The following is a 19,243-nucleotide window of genomic DNA, read 5'->3' on the forward strand; positions in this document are numbered from 1 at the left end:
ACAAGACCCTCTTAGGGGTTTTTTATATAAAGTAGGCCACCAAAAAGCATACAGAGAATACCTTCTAAAGGTCTCCTATATATTTAGAAGTCCCTCCAAGTAAGTTTATGCTGAGAAAACCTTGTAAAAGTCCTTTATATAACAAATTCTTTCGGAGGGTATTTTATATAATTATACCCTCTGCCATATGGCTTGAGAGGGTATATATCATTTGATACGGCCAAAACGTGCCTCATCGAAATAACGATTTTAGACCCCAGGTCTCTTTGGGCGAAATGCTCATGGATATTTGGAGTCGATCTAGTGATGTCCGTCCGTGTCTGTCTTGCTGGTGGGCACGATAACGCCCGAGGGGAGTATCTGATTTGGTCCAAACTTGGTACATCGTAATATTACTATCAAACTTAGATCGAGTCCGGAGATGGGCAATATCGGTCCACTTCTTCTAATACCTCCCCAAGAAAAGGTCGAAATTTTCCAAAAAAAAAAAAAGAAAAATATGAGTTAGTTTTAAAATAACTCCTGGCGAGAATATCCCACACAAAAAACAAGGGAACTGATTAGGATTGGTGGCTCTTTCCGAAACCTAGGTATTCCCTGCTTTACCCCCTGACAAATATTACCACCGTTCTCCACTAATAAACAAACGTCGTTTTTGTAAAAACAATAATAATGGGATTAAACCTGACCATTTGGCAACAGCAAAATACTATGGTATCCCGATCAAACAAGCCAACACTGTTCCAAAAAAAAAAATGTTGTACTGCACAGAAAGAGAAAGGATGACCCGATTTGGCTCTAACTTTGGAAATCCTAATATTTGCATCAGTAACTGGTCAGGTGCGAAAATAGACAATATCGGTCCACTCAATGAAGTACCTCCCCCACAAAAGGTCAAAATTTTGAATATTTATAACTCTTATAAAGTGTGATGTAAGTGTCCGATTATCTTCAAATTACACACATCACAATATTTTTATTAACCCAAGGTCTAGTGCGAAGATGGAATGTATCGCACCATTCCTTCTGATACCTCACACACAAAGAGTAAAAATTTTGAATAGCCAAGAAGCTTATAAAGCGCGAAAAGAACATCCGATTCTATTCAGACTTGGTACATTTCAATATTTCCATCAAAACAAGATTTGTTGTAAAATTTGTAGAGATTGGACCATTTCTTCTGGTACCTCCCCCACAAAGGGTCAAAGTTTTAAATAACCAAAACTATTATAAAATCCGAAATAAGCATCCGGTTCTCTTCATATGTCACACATCCCATTATTTCTACTAGCACAAGATCTGCTGTGAAGATGGAATATATCGCACCCTTCCTTCTGGTACCTCCCCCACAAAGGGTTAAAATTGCGAATATCCATGAAACCCATAAAACGTGAAATTGACATCCGATTCGATTCAGACTTGGTACATCTCAATATTTCCACCAACACAAGATCTGTCAAAAAGATGGTAGAGATCGGACCATTCCTTCTGGTACCTCTCCCAAAGAGGGTAACAATTTAGAATAACCAAAACTATTATAAAATCCGAAATAAGCATCCGGTTCTCTTCATATGTCACAGATCCTATTATTTCTACTAACACAAGATCTGCTGTGAAAATTGGATATGTCGGCGGCATCTTTTGGTACCTCCCCTACAAAAGGTCAAAATTTTGAATATCCCTGAAGCTTATAAAACGTGAAATTGTCATCCGATTCCATTCAGACTTGGTACATCTCAATATTTCCATCAACACAAGATCTGTTGTAAAAATGGTAGTGATTGGACAATTTCTTCTGGTACCTCTCCCACAAAGGGTCAAAGTTTTAAATAACCAAAACGATTATAAAATCCGAAATAAGTATCCGGTTCTCTTCATATGTCACACATTCTATTATTTCTACTAACACAAGATCTGCTGTGAAAATGGGATACATCGGTCGACTCCTTCTGGTGCCTCCCCCACAAAGGGTCAACATTTTGAATATCCATGAAGCACATAAAACGTAAAATTAACATCCGATTCGTTTCAGACAGGCACATCTCAATATTTCCATCAACACAAAATCTGTTGTATAGATGGTAGAGATTGGACCATTTCTTCTGGTACCTCTCCCACAGAGGGTAAAAATTGTGAATAACCAGAACGATCATAAAATCCGAAATAAGCATCCGGTTCTCCTCAAATTACACACATCACATTATTTTTATTAACCCAAGGTGTGGTATATCGGTCCACTCCTTATTGTACCACCCCCACAAAGGGTCAAAAATTTGAGTATCCATGAAGCTCATAAAACGAGAAATTAACATCCGAAGCCATTCAGACTTGGTACATCTGAATATTTCCATCAACACAAGATCTGTCATAAAGATGGTAGCAATCGGACCACTTCTTCTGGTACCTCCCCCAACTAGGCTTCATGCTTTTGACAAGCAAGATTCTCAAAGAAAGCGAAATAAATGATATATATCTGCGGACCTCTTCTGGTATCTTGCTTGCTATGCCTAAATATTTCTCTCAACCAGAAACCTGTGATGAATATGGAATTTATCGGAATTTATGATTTCGCATGAAATTGGATATAAATGTTCGATTTTCTTGTAATTTTGCCTATACGTATGTATGAGGATGGAATACTTTAGTCGACGATATCTGGTACTTCACACAGATTTTAAAATTTTCTTAAAATTCTCACATATCTCATAAGTAAAATGAGGGAAGTAGTCGATATAGTCCAAACCTGGCACGTCACAATATTTTTATGATATTTATTCAGATCCGAAACGAAATGGACAATATTGGCCCATTCCTTCGAAATCTCTTCCTTAGAGGGTCAAATATTCGAATAATCATAACACAAGTCAAAATTTATTTAAATAGTCGCAGATTGGCCAAGGGTATACAACTGTCGGAAATACCGATAGATACTTTTGAACTTGTTTTTTTTTTTTTTTCTAATTTAAAAATTTGAATTTTTTTGCAAATGGTGGAGGGTTGTCCAAGTTCAGCCTGGCCTTATATAAAATCGAAAAATTTTAAGGAATTTTGGAAATAAAAATTTTTATTCGTCTTTAAGATATTAAAGGGAACTTCGAAAATCTTCTATACAAAGAATATATTTTATATATCTTCCAATTTCTCTCATATTTGTGAAAGTATTATTTTATAATTAAGGATAAGGAAGGAGGTTATCAGACTCTGTAGGACGTTTCACAAAGTACATAGTTTCCACGCAAGAAGCTCGTGCTTAGCATAAGCTTAACACGTACTGACGTTTTACTTTTATTAACACAGGTCAATCTACTTCAAACAACAACCACAACACTTTAACCTCACATGCCGTTGAATAACATTTTGGACGACCGCTTGCCACAACCTCAGCACGCTTAATTTGTTGAGATACTATTAGAATTGCATTCCTCATGCCTCAACATCCGTGGGAAACCTTTCAAACCCATTGAAGAAACATCATTTCTTTGCCTATGGAAATGTTGAGCTGATGAGCTCAAAAAATTTATTTTCTCACGAATATAACACAACACATCCTCTTTTCAATGCCAAAAAACAACAACAAAATCTTTATTCTACAATTTCACAGAGCAGATGCATTTCGTTTCGATGAGTTTGAAAATTTTTAGTTTTCCTCGAGCATTCCCACGCTCAGAAAGAAGGATAAGTGAAAATCCTTTGGACAGACAGAATTACACAGACCAGTGTCTATGAGTGCTGGTATTTTTACAAAGACCTGCTTCCTTTTATTTCTCATGATTCTTATGACGGAGAGTATAAAAGGCCGAGGTTCTCAAGGATTCAGTATCACACTCTTTTGAGCATTCAAACATTACACATCTCTCACAACTATTAAAAATGTGCGTAGAAATCTCTCAAACTCAACAATACAACAAAATGGATATCACCATCTCCGCTAAGAAAACCAGCAGCTATAGCATGAAGAAGCTGTTGAAACAAATCTTCAAACAACAAAAATCCCAAAAAGTTGCTGCTGCTGACTCATTAGAATCTCTGGAATCATTGGAAAATGAACGCAATGCTAGTTTGGAATCGGATTGCGCCTCCATGGAATCCTTTGAAAATGACATTAATGAAAAACTCTCAGCCAAGCAGTGCAACGAAGAAGAAGAATTCGCTTACCCCACCACCTCTGTGCCAGTTCACTTCGTTCGCACCCAACAGGGTACCTGCTTTTGGACTACCACCAGTGCCTTTGAGCAAGTATCCTGTCTACAAGATCGTTGGGCCCAGGCCTAAAAAGGAACTGCCTGAAAAATAAAATTCTTCAATCGAGGTCTTCCATTGGAATATATTCCAAATATTTTACAACAACAAAACGCTTTAACCGAAATGTGATAATTTATTATAAATTAAGAAAAAAAAACAATTTTTTACACAAAAAAAGAAAAAATATACAAATTTTATTAACCAAATGTTTATTGTGTTATTTATTAATATAAAATTAAATTGAGGTATAGAAAATAATTATAGAGAGAGATAAAGTCCAATTCTTGAAGATATTGGCAGGATGACATTTTTCCGAAGGTTTTCTGTAACTTTTTTAGCCGATGTTACTGCTATCTTTAATTCTGGGTCCTTTGAAAATATGATTCTTCCAAGCCCAAATTTTTTTGTTGTAAATCACCTTACTAATATGGCTTTTAAACGGTCTTAAGGAGACACTTGCCCCTCTCGATTTTGGAAACGATGGTGCTATTATCTTTAATTCTGGATCCTGAATTTCTTATTATAAATCCCCAAATTAATACGGCCTTTAAAAACTCTTAAGAATGTCTCTGCATTGCCCCACGATTTTGACTGGAGGGGAATTATCGCATACTGTTGCGTGAAGTCCAAAATAAGGTGCTTTGTTGGGTGTGGAAAAAATTGGACAGGAACTGTGATGTTATTCTGCAATTCCTTCTCCTTGAATACCTTTGCCCCTCTCGATTTTGGAAACATTGGTGCTATTATCTTTAATTCTGAATCCTTTGATACCTTTGCCCCTCTAGATTTTGGAAACATTGGTGCTATTACCTTTAATTCTGGATGCTTTGAAAATAGCCCGCATTTCTTGTTATAAATCCCCAAATTAAGCCGGCCTTTAAAAACTCTTAAGAGTGTTGCTGCATTGCCCCACGATTTCGATTGGAGGGGGAATTACTGCATACTTTGCCTGAAGTCCAAAATCAGGTGCCTTGTTGTGTTTGGAAAAAATGCACTGGCACTTTGATGGTGTTCTGCAATCTCTTCTCTTTGGATACCTTTGCCCCTCTCGATATTGGAAATGATGGTGCTATTACCTTTAATTCCTTTAATCCCCAAATTAATACGGCCTTTAAAAAATCTTGAGAATGTCTCTGCATTGTTCCACGATTGTGACTGGAGGGAAGAATTATTGCATACTGTTGCCTGAAGTCCAAAATAAGGTGCCTTGTTGGGTGTGTAAAAAATGCACTGGCACTTTGATGGTGTTCTGCAATTTCTTCTCTTTGGGTACATTTTCCCCTCTCAATTTTGGAAACGTTAACTCTGGATCCTTTGAAAATATTATCCTTCCAAGCCCGAGTTTCTTGTTACGAAACCCCAAATTAATACGGCCTTTAAAAACTCTTAAGAATGTCTCTGCATTGTCCCATGATTTTGACTGGAGGGTGAATTATGAAATACTGTTACCTGAAGTCTAAAATAAGGTGCCTTTTTGGGTGTGGAAGAAGTGCACTGGAACTGTGATATTATTCTGCAATTTCTTATCTTTGGCCCCTCTCGATTTTGGAAATGATGGTGCAATTATCTTTAATTCTGGTCCTTTGAAAATATTATCCTTCCAAGCCTGAATTTCTTGTTACAAATCCCGAAATTAATACGGCTTTTAAAAACTCTTAATAATGCCTCGGTATTGCCCCACGATTTCGACTGGAGGGGGAATTATTGCATACTGTTGCCTGAAGTCCAAAATAAAGTGCCTTGTTGGGTGAGGAAAAAGTGCACAGGAAATGAGATACTATTCTGCAATTTCTTCTCTTTGGATAGCTTTTCCCCTCTCGATTTTGGAAATTATGGTGCTATTATCTTCAACTCTGGATCCTTTTAAAATAGTATCTTTCCAAGCCTGAATTTCTTGTTACAAATCCCCAAATTAATACGGCCTTTAAAAGCTCTTCAGAATGCCTTTGCATTGCCCCATGATTTCGACTGGAAGGTGAATTATTGCATACTGTTGCCTGAAGTCCAAAATAAGGTGCCTTGTTGGGTGTGGAAAAAATGCACTGGCACTTTGATGGTGTTCTGCAATTTCTTCTCTCTGGAATATGCTCTTGCTGAGAGTTGCTCATTAATAGAATTTTCGTAGGATTCAATTAAACCGCAATCGGATTCCAAACTTTCATTCAAACTGTTCTCCAATGATTCCTGAGATTCCAAAGATTTTTGTTGCCGAAAAAATTCTTTCCATTGCATTTGTTTGTTCTTGGAGCTGTTGACTTCCATTTGGACGGATTGGGTGATATCCATTTTATTGTAATGTTAGATTTCTATTCATTTTTCAAAGCGGCTCTGTTGTGGGGTCTTCTCCCAAGGAATGTTAATGTAAGAATATTCCGTCGCCCCAATAATTCCTCTCTTTTTATACAGTTCTCAGACGTAGAAGTTCCAATGAGAGGCCGATATTTAATTACCGATTCCCTTACAAAGGCAACAAACAAAAATCCACCTTGAATCTATTTTAATCCTTTTTGTTTAGATTTTCTTGGTGGCTCGTGGAACTGATGAGTGAAATAAAACACGATTTTGGGAGAAATGTTGTCTTAATTGCATTTTTTATGAATGTTGTTTTTCTTGTGCTTGGCTGTCTTTTGTTTATCTTCGTTTAAAGGTCGGACATCAGGTCAAAATTGGGATCAACAAAGTTCAAATCATCTCTTGCCATCAAGATCACTGGATGTAGAGTGTGCTACACACATGTACAACACACGTGACTCTCTTCGAAGAAGGGGATGTTTGGAATCATTAGTTGAATTGGGAGAGGGGAGGGTAGGGAAGGAAGGGGGAAATGTTAACAGTTTAAAGACTTATTAACACTGAGAATGCAGAATGTTCCATCAGTTTATTTAGTTTATTGACTATGGATTATGTGGGGGTGTATTTACAGCGTAATGGAAATTGTTAAAATAAATTGGAACTGAATTGAGTCGAATGTTCTAAATTGACCACAAATGATCAACAAATTGTTTATTGGGTTATTTGAAGTCTTTTAGTTTATTTTCAAAAACCCACATATTTACTATAGACAAGGGTATTAAATATATATGTAAGACTTCTTTAGACTATTTATACCCTCAGCCATATGGCGGGAGAGGGTATATATCATTTTATGCGGCCAAAACGTGCCTCTTCGAAATAACGGGTTTAGACCCTAGGTCTCTTTGGACCAAATCACTTTCTGCTGGCGCACGATAACTCTCGAATGAAGTATCCGATTTGGTCCAAACTTGGTACATCGTAATATTATTATCAAACTTAGATCGAGTTTGGAGATGGGTAATATTGGTCTACTCCTTCTGGTAACCCACAAAAGGTCGAAATTTTAAAACAAAAATATTGCCCAGAAAGAAAAAGTATGATCCAATATTGCTCCAACTTTGCACATCATAATGTTTCCAAGTCAGGTGAGAAAATAGAAAATATCAGTCTACCTCATCAAGAACCTACGCCGCAAAGGGTGGGATATATCGGTGCACTACTTCTGACACCTCCCCCACAAAAAGTCGAAATTTTGAATATAAATGAAGCTTATAAAACGTGATATTAACATCCGATTCCATTCAGACTGGGTAAATCTCAATATTTCCATCAACACAAGATGTGTTATAAATATGGTAGAGATCGGACCATTTCTTCTGGTACCTCCCCCACATAGAAAAGGAAAAACAAAGCGCTCAAAGAAAGGATCCAACTCTCAAAAAAAGGATCCAACTCCCTTTAAATTTCACACATACAAATATTTTTGCTAACCCGTTCGATTTTCTTGTAATTTTGCCCATACCTGTATTTTTATCTGTATTAGATGAAGTATGGAAATGGAATACTTTGGTCGACTATATCTGGTACATCACGCACATGTTAAGATTTTCTAAGAATTATCAAATATCTCATACAAAGTGAAGGAAGTAGTCGATATAGTCCAAATCTGTATCCAAACCTATATCATATTTATTTAGGTCCGATACGAAATGGTCATTCCTTCAGAACCTACACCATATAGGTCAACAATTTAAACAAGCACAACAGAAGTCAAAATATATTTAAATAATCGAACAGGTGCTGAGATTTATACCATCTGTCGACAACACCGACTGATACTTTTTAACTTGTTCCGTGTGAAACTCGGAAAACAAATTTCAGAAAAGAAGCTATTTCAGGGAAGGTCTGCGCCACCAGGACTCCTACTCTGTTCCTCTTCATAGGTCATATTTTTTTTAATATGTGACATTTAGTAAGGATTGTAAGTTTGGCCAGATATTTCAAAATCCTTTGGAGATTTCGCTCAACTCCCCTAAGAAGGTATGGCTTTTTGATTTAAAAAAAAAAATGTTATGTCTCCGTCTATAGGTTTCTGTTTATGGAAGACATCTCGAATTAAATGCAATTACCTATAACGACGGAATAAACCATTATTAGTAGTCAATTGAAAACATTCGACTCAATTCAATTTTTATTTATTTCAACAATTTTCATCTCGCTCTAAACACACCCACACACTCACACCATTCAAGGTAATTTAAATAAACTCATGGAACGTTCTGCATTCTCAGTGTTAATAAGTCTTTGAAGTGTTAACATTTTCCCCCTCCTTCCCTACCCTCCCCTCTCCCAATTCAACTAATGATCCCAAACTTCCCCCTCTTTGAAAAGAGGCACGTGTGTTGTACATGTGTGTAACACACTCTACTTCAATTCAAATGTCAGGAGAAAGATTTGAACTTTGTTGAACCCAATTTTGACCTGATGCCTGACCTTTAACCGAAGATAAACAAGAGACAGCCAAGCACAAGAAAGAAAAAAAAAACATTTATAAAAAAAATGCAATTAAGACAACATTTCTCCCAAAATTGTGTTTCATTTCACTCATCAGTTCCACGAGCCACCAAGAAAATCTAAACAAAAAGGATTAAAATAGATTCAAGGTGAATTTTTGTTTGTTGCCTTTGTAAGGGAATCGGTAATTAAATATCGGCCTCTCATTGGAACTTCTACTGCTGAGAGTATAAAATGAGAGGAATTATTGGGGAAACAAAGTATTCTTACATTAACATTCCTTGGGAGAAAACCTCACAACAGAGCCTCTTTAAAAAAAATGATTCGAAATATCCCATTACAATAAAATGGATATCACCAAATCCGCCCAAAAGGTAGTCAGCAGCTCTAAGAACAAACAGAAGCAATGGAAGGAAATCTTTAAGCAACAAAAATCTTTGGAATCTCCGGAATCATTGGAGAACAGTTTGAATGAAAGTCTGGAATCCGATTGCGGTTCAATGGAATCCTACGAAAATTGTATGAATGAACACCTCTCAGCAGGAGTATATTCTAAAAAGAAGGAATTGCAGAACACCATCAAAGTGCCAGTGCATTTTTTCCACACACAACAAGGCACCTTATTTTGGACTTCAGGCAACAGTATGCAATAATTCCCCATCCAGTCGAAATAGTGGGGCAATGCAGAGACATTCTTAAGCCTTTTTAAAAGCCTTATTAATTTGGGGATTTATATTGGGGCTTGGAAGGATAATATTTTCAAAGGATGCAGAGTTAACGTTTCCAAAATCGAGGGGGGCAAAGGTATTCAAAGAGAAGAAATTGCAGAATAACATCACAGCTCCTGTGCACTTTTTACACACCCAACAAGGCACCTTATTTTGGACATCAGGCAACAGTATTCAATAATTTTCCCCCCAGTCAAAAACGTTGGGCAATGCAGGGACATTCTTAAGAGTGTTTAAAGGCCTCATTAATTTGGGGATTTATAACAAGAAATTTGGGCTTGGAGGGATAATATTTTCAAAGGATCCAGAGTTGAAGATAATATCACCAACGTATCCGAAATCGAGATTGGCAAAGTTATCCAAAAAGAATAAATCTCAGAATAACATCACAGCTCCTGTGCACTTTTTCCACACCCAACAAGGCACCTTATTTTGGACTTCAGGCACCTTATTTGGACAATATATCCCCCTCCGGTCAAAATTGTGGGGCAATGCAGAGACATTCTTAAGAGTGTTTAAAGGCCTTATTAATTTGGGGATTTATAACAAGAAGTTTGGGCTTGGAGGGATAATATTTTCAAAGGATCCAGAGTTGAAGATAATAGCACCATCATTTCCAAAATCGGGAGGGGCAAAGGTATCAAAGGATCCAGAGTTAGAGATAATATTACCATCGTTTCCTTTCCAGTGAAAACCGAGAGGGACATAGGTATGCTTAAGACTTTTTAAGGGCCGTATAAATGCGGAGATTTATATCAAGAACATTTGTGTTTGGAAGGATAATATTGTCAAAGCACCCAGAATTAAGGATAATAGCATATCGACTAAAAAAGTTACAGAAAACCTTCGGAAAAATGTCGTCCCGTCAATATCTCCAAGAAGCGGACTTTTTAACCCTCTACAAACATTTTCTATATCTCAATTTATTTAATATTTCCAATAAAACAATAAAATTTATGTTGGTAAATTTTTTATATATTTTCTTTTTTTTTTTTTTTTGTAAAAATTGTTGTTTTTTTCTTAATTTATAATAAAATATCACATTTCGATTAAAGCTGTATGTTGTTGTAAAATATTTGGAATATTTTCCAATGGAAGACATCGATTGAAGAATTTTATTTTTCAGGCAGTTCCTTTCTTAGGCTTGGGCCCAACGATCTTGCAGGCAGGACACTTGCTCCAAGGCATTGGTGGTAGTCCAAAAGAAGGTACCTTGCTCGGTGCGAACGAAGTGAACTGGTACAGAGGTGATGGGGTAAACGAATTCCTCCTCCTCGCAGGATTGCTTGACTGAGAGTTTTTCATTGATGTCATTTTCAAAGGATTCCATGGAGGCACAGTCAGATTCCAAACTGGAATTGCGTTCATTTTCCAATGATTCCATTGAGTCGGCAGCAGAAACTTTCTGGGATTTTTGTTGTTTGAAGATTTGTTTCAACAGCTTCTTCATGCTGTAGCTGGTTGTTTTCTTTGCGGAGATGGTGATATCCATTTTGTTGTATTGTTGAGTTTGAGAGATTTCTACGCACATTTTGAATGTTTGTGAGAGATGTGTAATGTTTGAATGCTCAAAAGAGAATGATGTTGTATCCTTGAGAGCCTTCGCCTTTTATACTCTCAGACATGAGAATCCTGCTCAGTAAAAGGAAGCAGGTCTTTGTAAAGATACCCAATTTTTAGACAATAGTCAGTGCAGAGTATGTTTGTCTGTCCATAGAAATTTTCTTGTGAGCGAGCGTGGGAATACTCAAGAAAATTTTATATTTTTTTTAAACTCAGGATAACAAAAGGCATCTGTTGTATGAAATTGTAGATTTAGGAATTTGTTTTTGTTTTCCAATGGAAAAAGGATGTGTAGGATCGTGAGAAAGTGTCTGTCTTCCTTTGCAAGAAAATGCATCTTTATAAGTAATTGGGTATCATTTGACGTTGGGAAATGTTTCCCACGGAAACCAAGGCAGTGATGAGACATTCATTTTGATAATTATGTTCTTATTTAAGCGTGTTGACAGTCTCTTAGCCTGTACTATGTTTGTGTCTCGACCTTTGACGTCATGGCCTATGTGAAGGGCTAACGTTAATTTTTAATGATCGTCGTTAAATGAAATAGATTTGAGTCTCGTGTTAGGCGCGAGTGGGGCATAATGTCTTGAAAACTTAAATTAAACTCGTTTCCAAACCTAATTCTAACATTCCACTTGTAACATCAAGAAGAAGAAGGAGGGAGGGAGGTAGGACTAAGGCAGACATAACTAGTTTAAAGCTCAGGCCGGTTTGCTACTTTATTTTTGATAATTTGCATGGAATTTTTTTTGAAGAATTGAATCGATATTTCCAGTTTTTACACCAATTAAAATATGAAAAAAATTATTGTGATGTTCGAAGAAAATCGGCCAAGAATGTCACATTTAATTAAATATTATTACTTTTTGGGTGGAGGTACTCACTTTGCTCCAACAAGTTCTATGATTTTCTTGGGTAGAAGAATTTTTGTTTTTGATACTAATCAAGTTCGAGTGTCTAAAGTTAGAAGGGTATAAGAATTGTTTAAAATTGCTTCCCTTTAGAGGTAAAGGTACGAGAAGGAATGGACCGATATTATCCAATTTTCGCTACGGAAAATGTGGAAATATGCGTGAGGTATCATATATAACGGACTGAAGTATTCCATTTTCATACTTCATCTAAAACTGATAAAAATATTGGTATGTGCACAATTTGAAGGAAATCGAACATTTATATCCAATTTTATGCGAAATCATATATTCCAATAAATTATATCTTTATATCAGATTTCTGGTTAAGAGAAGTATTTTGATATAGCAAGTTGTACAGAATCGCCGACTTGTTTCGCAAGTTGCGACAGATAAAATTATTGCAAATTGTGACTCTTTTTGTGGTTGAGGTACCACTAGAGTTTCGTAGATATACAGAATGAGATGAAAAATCTGCAACCAACTTCAGACTGCTGTCATTTCTAAGCCAATCGTACGACAGCTGTTAAAATTATTCCAGCGACAGCTTATTATATTGTTTACAAGCCTACAAAAGCATTTTGGTGAGAATTTTCCAGAAAAAAAGTTATTCGTGAATTCGGAATTCAAGCGTGATAGTGTGATTTCTTTATATTTGGCTGGAAAACCACAAGTGGCCATCGTTAGAGCACTTCAGCATATAATTTTGTGAATAAATCTTCTGTATCTCGTACCATCGCTCTTTACCGTGGGACTGGCTGGTAGCGTAGCCCGACGTCATGGAAGTGGACGGAAGAAAACAGCAACATCAGCAAAAATGGTACAAAAAGTAAAGGAGCGACTTGATCGAAACCCGCGTCGCAGTGGCCGAAAAAATGGCTCGTGGGCTGAACATATCGCAATATTCCATTCAGTAAATATTGAAAAATGAGCTCGGGGTAAAGCCATTGAAATTCCAAAAAGAGCAAAACTTACACCGCAACAAAAAGGAAAATAGACGCAAAAGAGCTAAAGAGTTGCCTCGCTTGGCCGAAAGTGGTGAACTACCGAATTTGGTTTTCTCCGATAAGAAAACATTCGATGTCTAGCAGTTTGTAAACAAAACAAGAAAAATACTTGTAAGTTCGGCCGGGCTGAACTTTGAATACCCTCCACCATTTAGAACGAATTTGACAATTTTCAAAAAAAACAAGTTAAAAAGCAGTAAGTTCGGCCGGGCCAAACTTTGAATACCCTCCACCATTTGGAACGAATTTGGAAATTAAAAAAAAAAAATCCTTAAAAAATTCTGTTAAATTTTAAAAATACCGAATATTGCCGTTATATTGGGGTCTATACGGCGTGGACCTACATAGGCATTGTTTGCCATTAGCCATTACCATATTCAAATTCGAAACTTGAAATAAACGGTGAATAATTTAGCTAAAATCATCAAAATATCGTATATAGGGAGGTACCATTATATCGGAGCTATGCGAAGACCTGGACCAGCATAGACAATTTTCTGTCACCGGCTATAGCATCCATTACTAACGTCAAATACGATATCTCAAACAATTTCGGTGGGTATTGTACCTAAACTCGTCAAAATACCGAATATAGGGAGGTACTGATATATGGGGCATATACGAACCCCTGGACCAGCATAGACGAACTCTAAATACGTAATTTGAAACAATTCCGATGGTACGAAGACTTGGACCTGCACAGACAATTTTCTGTCATAGGGTGTAGTATCCATTTCGAACTTCAAATACCAAAGTTGAAACAATTCCGGTGAATAATTTCGCTAAAATCATCAAACTACCGAATATCGGGAGGTACCGTTATATGGGGCTATATGAAAACGTGGACCTACATGGCCCATTTATGAACTTAACCTGCCTACTGGAAAAATAAACACGTATGCAAAATGTTAGCCTTCTATCTCAATTCGTCCGAAAGATAGCGTGATTACAACAGACAGACGGACAGGCGGACATTGCTAAATCGACTTAAAATTTTACGCTGATCAAGAATATATATACTTTGTTGGGTCTGACATGAGTATTTCGAGGAGTTACAAACGGAATGACAAATTTAATATACCCTCCATAGTATGGTGGAGGGTATAAAAAATGATCAGCTGAAAATGTGCACCTTCGGTTGGCCACTAGAACTCAAGCGCCGGACATGGTGATGGAGTGGGCCGCCCTAACAGAAGATGGTCGCTCTCCGCTCGTATTAATCGACCGTGGCATCAGAATAAACGCCGAATATTCTAGAGGGTGTATTAAAGCCTTGGGCATGCAAACATTTTGGCCGCAGACCTTGGACATTCCAACAGGACTCAGCACCATCGCACTCAGCACGCGTTCCTCGCTTCATTTCCAGTGTACACTGGCCACCAAAATCTCCGGATACCAATGCGTTGGACTATTGTGTCTGGAGTATTTTGGAAAGCAAGGTTGGCATTAAAAAAAACCAAAGTATTGATCACTTTAAGCAAGTGCATCGCCGGGAATGGGCCAAAATGCCGCAGAGCAACATTCGGGCAACGTGTGACGGTTTCACTGTGCCAAAGGTGACCAATTCGAACAAATCTAAACTTATTTTAAAATTTGATGCTATTTCCGGCATTTTCAGCTTTCATTCAATAAAATTTAAAGAAAATGTACAAATCATGGCTTTTGACTTTGTTGCAGGTCTTTTATCGCACCCTTTATACCCTCTAGCCACATGGCTGAGTGTATAAAAATAAAACATAGAACAAAGAAATGTTTAAACAAAAATGGGCCATAAAACATTTTTAGGGAGATTATTAATAATTTTTAACCCTGAATAGAATCTAAAAGTGCGGAAAGTTCTTATTATTGATATGATACGTTCTTACTTGATTTCAAAAAATCCTCCTCTAATTGAAGGTCTCCAAAATCTCTTCAATCAATAAGGTCATTTTTTATAGAAGCCGGTGAAACTTCTTATCCCTATGTATAAATGGCTATTCCTACAACATACCCCAAAATTATTAATATAATTATTAATGTTATTCGAATTTAAAGAAGTTCCCCTACACACAAGCTCGTGCCTGGCATAAGCTTAACACGTACTTGGTTTTTACTAGTTACAAAATAGCACAAGCTACTCGGAACGTCCCTCACACGAGTCTAAAATAATCATTTTCATAACGACTTGAATGTAAAAGAATGCCAGACACAGACTTAGAACGCCACAGAATTTAAACACCACACACACCTTATCTCTGACAACATGCCACTGCTATCGTGGGAAACATTTCCAAAACCAAGTGAAAAATCAATTGTGTTTGCCTTGGCATTTGTCGAACTCGGAGAAAAAAGGTACTTTCTCACGAACATTTACATCCTTTTTTCGATTGGAAAACAACAACAATTTCTTAAATCAACAATTTCATAGAACAGATGCCTTTTGTTATCGGCAATTTGAAAATTTTTATTTTTCTTCGAGCATTCCCACGCTCAGAGAGAAGGATATGTGAAAATCCTTTGGACAGACAAATTTACACAGACTATTGTCTGTGAGTGCTGGTATTTTTACAAAGACCTGCTTCCTTTTATTTTGGCTGATTCTCATGGCTGACAGTATAAAAGGCGATGGCTCTCAAGGATACAACATCATACTCTTTTGAGCATTCAAACCTTACACATCTCTCACAAACATTCAAAATGTGCGTAGAAATCTCTCAAACTCAACAATACAACAAAATGGATATCACCATCTCCACAAAGAAAACCACCAGCTACAGCATGAAGAAGCTGTTGAAACAAATCTTCAAACAACAAAAATCCCAGAAAGTTGCTGCTGCCGACTCAATGGAATCATTGGAAAATGAACGCAATGCCAGTTTGGAATCGGATTGTGCCTCCATGGAATCCTTTGAAAATGACATCAATGAACAACTCTCAGCCAAGCAATCCTGCGAGGAGGAGGAATTCGCTTACCCCACCACCTCTGTACCAGTTCACTTTGTTCGCACCCAACAGGGTACCTTCTTTTGGACTACCACCAGTGCCTTTGAGCAAATGTCCTGCCAGCAAGATCGTTGGGCCCAGGCCTAGGAAACCAACTGTTTTCGCATGAAAACTCAACAATCAATGTCTTCCATTCAACGAATTATTTAGAAAGCTTTACAAAAAACTGTGATATTTTAAATATAGAACTTAAGAAAACAAAAAATAATGAAAAATTAAAAATACAACAAATTTTTGAACAAAAAATTATATCTTTTGATTTTTTTAAATATATATTTGTGGGTCATTTCGGGTGCTACAAGAAGGTGGTATATCATATGAATTTCATTGAGAGACTAAAATTATGGGGAATTCTGATGGAGGATGTGCTGAACTCTAAAAATCCTTAATAATGAGTTGTACCAGTATATGGGTGGCAATATCAGAACCAGGACCTATATCTACAATTATCTGAAGGGCCATACTCTGCTCTCAGAAACCCGGTTATCTCTATATATAAAAGAGTAGTGAATTAACTGACTTATCTAGAATCAACGCCTAGGCTGAAGCAAGAATCTTGAAATTTTCCAAGAGGTCCAATCTTGGTACTTAGGCATGAGCCTGGGTTTTTCGAAATTCGTACTAAACAGGTATAAAAGGTACTGAAATGCACTAAAATTGTATACAAACGAATATAAACGAAATGAGCCAAAATTCGGAATAAGAGTCTCTAATGGAGTGCAGAATAGATGTACAAAAGTGTTTTTGGAAAATCGAACTTTAAGGTTAGGAAAAGTTCTAAAATGGTACTAAACTTCTAAAATGGTACCATTTGGTACCTGCTACTTTAATATAGAGGTTTGTATGAGGAGCTTTGGATTGCTTTAAGAATTAATACATTTACAAATCTATAAAGTCGGTCCATTTTTTTGAAAGTTCCTATATTAGGATAAATCCAGAATTCAGTCAATCGATTGTAAAATACGGCCAAGACCCTGTCAGTAACTAAACAAGTTAAAGTTACATAACAAGTAAAAAAGTATCAGCCGGTTTAGCCGACAGATGTATACCCTAAACCAATGTTCGAAGGAATAGGCCAACATTGTCCATTCGAATCGGACGTAAATAAATATGATATAAATATTGCGACTAGGCTTGGACTATATTGAGTACTTCCTTCACTTTATATGTCATAATTTTTAGAAAATGTTCGTGAGGTACCAGCTATAGTGGACCGAAGTATTTAATATTCATACTTCATCTAATACAAATAAAAATATTGATATGGGCAAAATTACAAGAAAATCGAACATTAAAATCCAAGTTTATGCGAAACCATTAGTTGCATATTTATCTCAGGTTTCGGATCGAGAGAAATATTTAGATATAGCAAGTTTGTAAAGAATCGCCGACTTATTTCGCAACTTATGACAGATATAAGTATTGGAAATTGTGACTCTTTGTGGGTGAGGTACCAGAAGAAGTTCGCAACAGATCTTGCGCTAACAAAAATATTTGGATGTGTGGAATTTGAAGAGAATTGAATGCTTATCCCACTTTCTTTGAACGTTTTGTTTTCCAAAAATCTTGTGGGGGAGGTACCTGCAGAAATGGTCCGATATCTATCATCTTTATAACAGATCTTGTGTTGATAGAAATATTGAGATGTGCCAAGTCTGAATGGAATCGGATTTTTATTTGGCGTCTTATGAGCTTCATGAATATTCAAAATTTTGGTCCTTTGTAGGGGAGTTACCAGAAGTAGTGGACCGTTATATTTCATCGTCACACCAGACCATGGGTTAATAAAAATATTGTGATGTGTGTAATTTGAAACGAAACGGATACTTATTTCGGATTTTTTGATCGTTTTCGTTATTTAAAACTTTGACCCTTTGTGGGTCATATAGGTACGAGAAGGAATGGCCCGATCTCTACCATATTTATAACATATCTTGTGTTGCTAATAGTATTGAAATGTGCTAAATGGAATCGAATGTTAATTTCGTATTTTATGAGCCTCATGAATATTCAAAATTTTGGCCCTTTGTGGGGAAGTTACCAGAAGTAGTGGACCGTTATATTTCATCGTCACACCAGACCATGGGTTAATTAAAATATTGTGATGTGTCTATTTTGAAGACAATCGGACACTTACATCACACTTTATAAGAGTTATAATTATTCAAAATTTTGACATTTTGTGGGGGAGGTACTTGACGGAGTGACCTGACCTAGCAAATGATGCAAATTTTAGGATTTGCAAAGTTGGAGCAAAATCGGATTATCCTTTCTCTTTCTGTGCAGAAAATTATTTTCTTTGAAAATTTTGACATTTTGTGTGGGAGGTACCAGAAGGAGTGGACCGAAATTGTCCATTTCCGAACTCGATCTAAGTTTGACAATAATATTACGATGTACCATGTTTGGACCAAATCGTTCGCACAAGCCAGACAGACGGACAACGCTAGTTCGAAACCTAGTGTCTAAAAGCGTTATTTCGATGAGGCACATTTTGGCGGTATCAAATGATATATGCCCAGCCATAATGGCTGAGGGTATGAGAAACACTCAAAATCCCAAAATTTTGGAAAGGAAAATATGACTAAAATGTGAAAAATTATTAAACTCGAGTATATGTATATCCCATTCAAAGGGGGTTTGTGGACATACTTAAAAAAGGGGCCAAAAATAATCTTTTGATAACTTATTAAAGAGTTAAAATTGTTGACCAATGCCAAATTTCAAAACGCCAATACACCTTCCTTAAATTTTTAGCTCTATTTTCATAATCTGTTGGATTTTTCCTGTAATTTTGGAAAAATTTATTTTTTTCCACAGTGTAATTTTTTTCCAAATAGGGGTATCAAAAAATCGGCCCCAATCAAACATAATGCTCTCCTTACGAACATTCAATTGAAAATCTTTTCTTTTTCTCTGCCAACAAATCCCCAATCTCGTGCCTATTCAAAGTTCGCTGTGTATTACAAACAAAATCTAGGTCATTTATAAATCGTTTGGC

At 36.6% G+C, this 19,243-nt stretch overlaps 3 protein-coding genes across 3 annotated transcripts; 2 read left to right on the top strand and 1 right to left on the bottom strand.

The window, feature by feature from the left end:
* The first annotated feature begins 3,909 nt into the window (after positions 1-3,909).
* Positions 3,910-4,272, top strand: LOC131807219 (enhancer of split m4 protein-like). The gene has a single exon (XM_059132306.1). It carries the CDS (start codon positions 3,910-3,912, stop codon positions 4,270-4,272), a length of 363 nt encoding a protein of 120 aa, XP_058988289.1.
* Positions 4,273-10,797: 6,525 nt separating this feature from the next.
* LOC105262058 (enhancer of split m4 protein-like) lies at positions 10,798-11,356 on the bottom strand. The gene has a single exon (XM_059132281.1). The coding sequence runs from the start codon at positions 11,308-11,310 to the stop codon at positions 10,918-10,920; it is 393 nt and encodes a 130-aa protein (XP_058988264.1). The 5' UTR covers positions 11,311-11,356; the 3' UTR covers positions 10,798-10,917.
* A 4,534-nt stretch (positions 11,357-15,890) lies between these two features.
* Positions 15,891-16,471, top strand: LOC101887351 (enhancer of split m4 protein-like). The gene has a single exon (XM_005187131.4). The coding sequence runs from the start codon at positions 15,937-15,939 to the stop codon at positions 16,327-16,329; it is 393 nt and encodes a 130-aa protein (XP_005187188.2). The 5' UTR covers positions 15,891-15,936; the 3' UTR covers positions 16,330-16,471.
* The last annotated feature ends 2,772 nt before the right edge of the window (positions 16,472-19,243 follow it).

Source organism: Musca domestica, unplaced genomic scaffold (genome assembly GCF_030504385.1).
Source record: "Musca domestica strain aabys unplaced genomic scaffold, Musca_domestica.polishedcontigs.V.1.1 12, whole genome shotgun sequence".
Lineage (NCBI taxonomy): Eukaryota > Metazoa > Arthropoda > Insecta > Diptera > Muscidae > Musca > Musca domestica.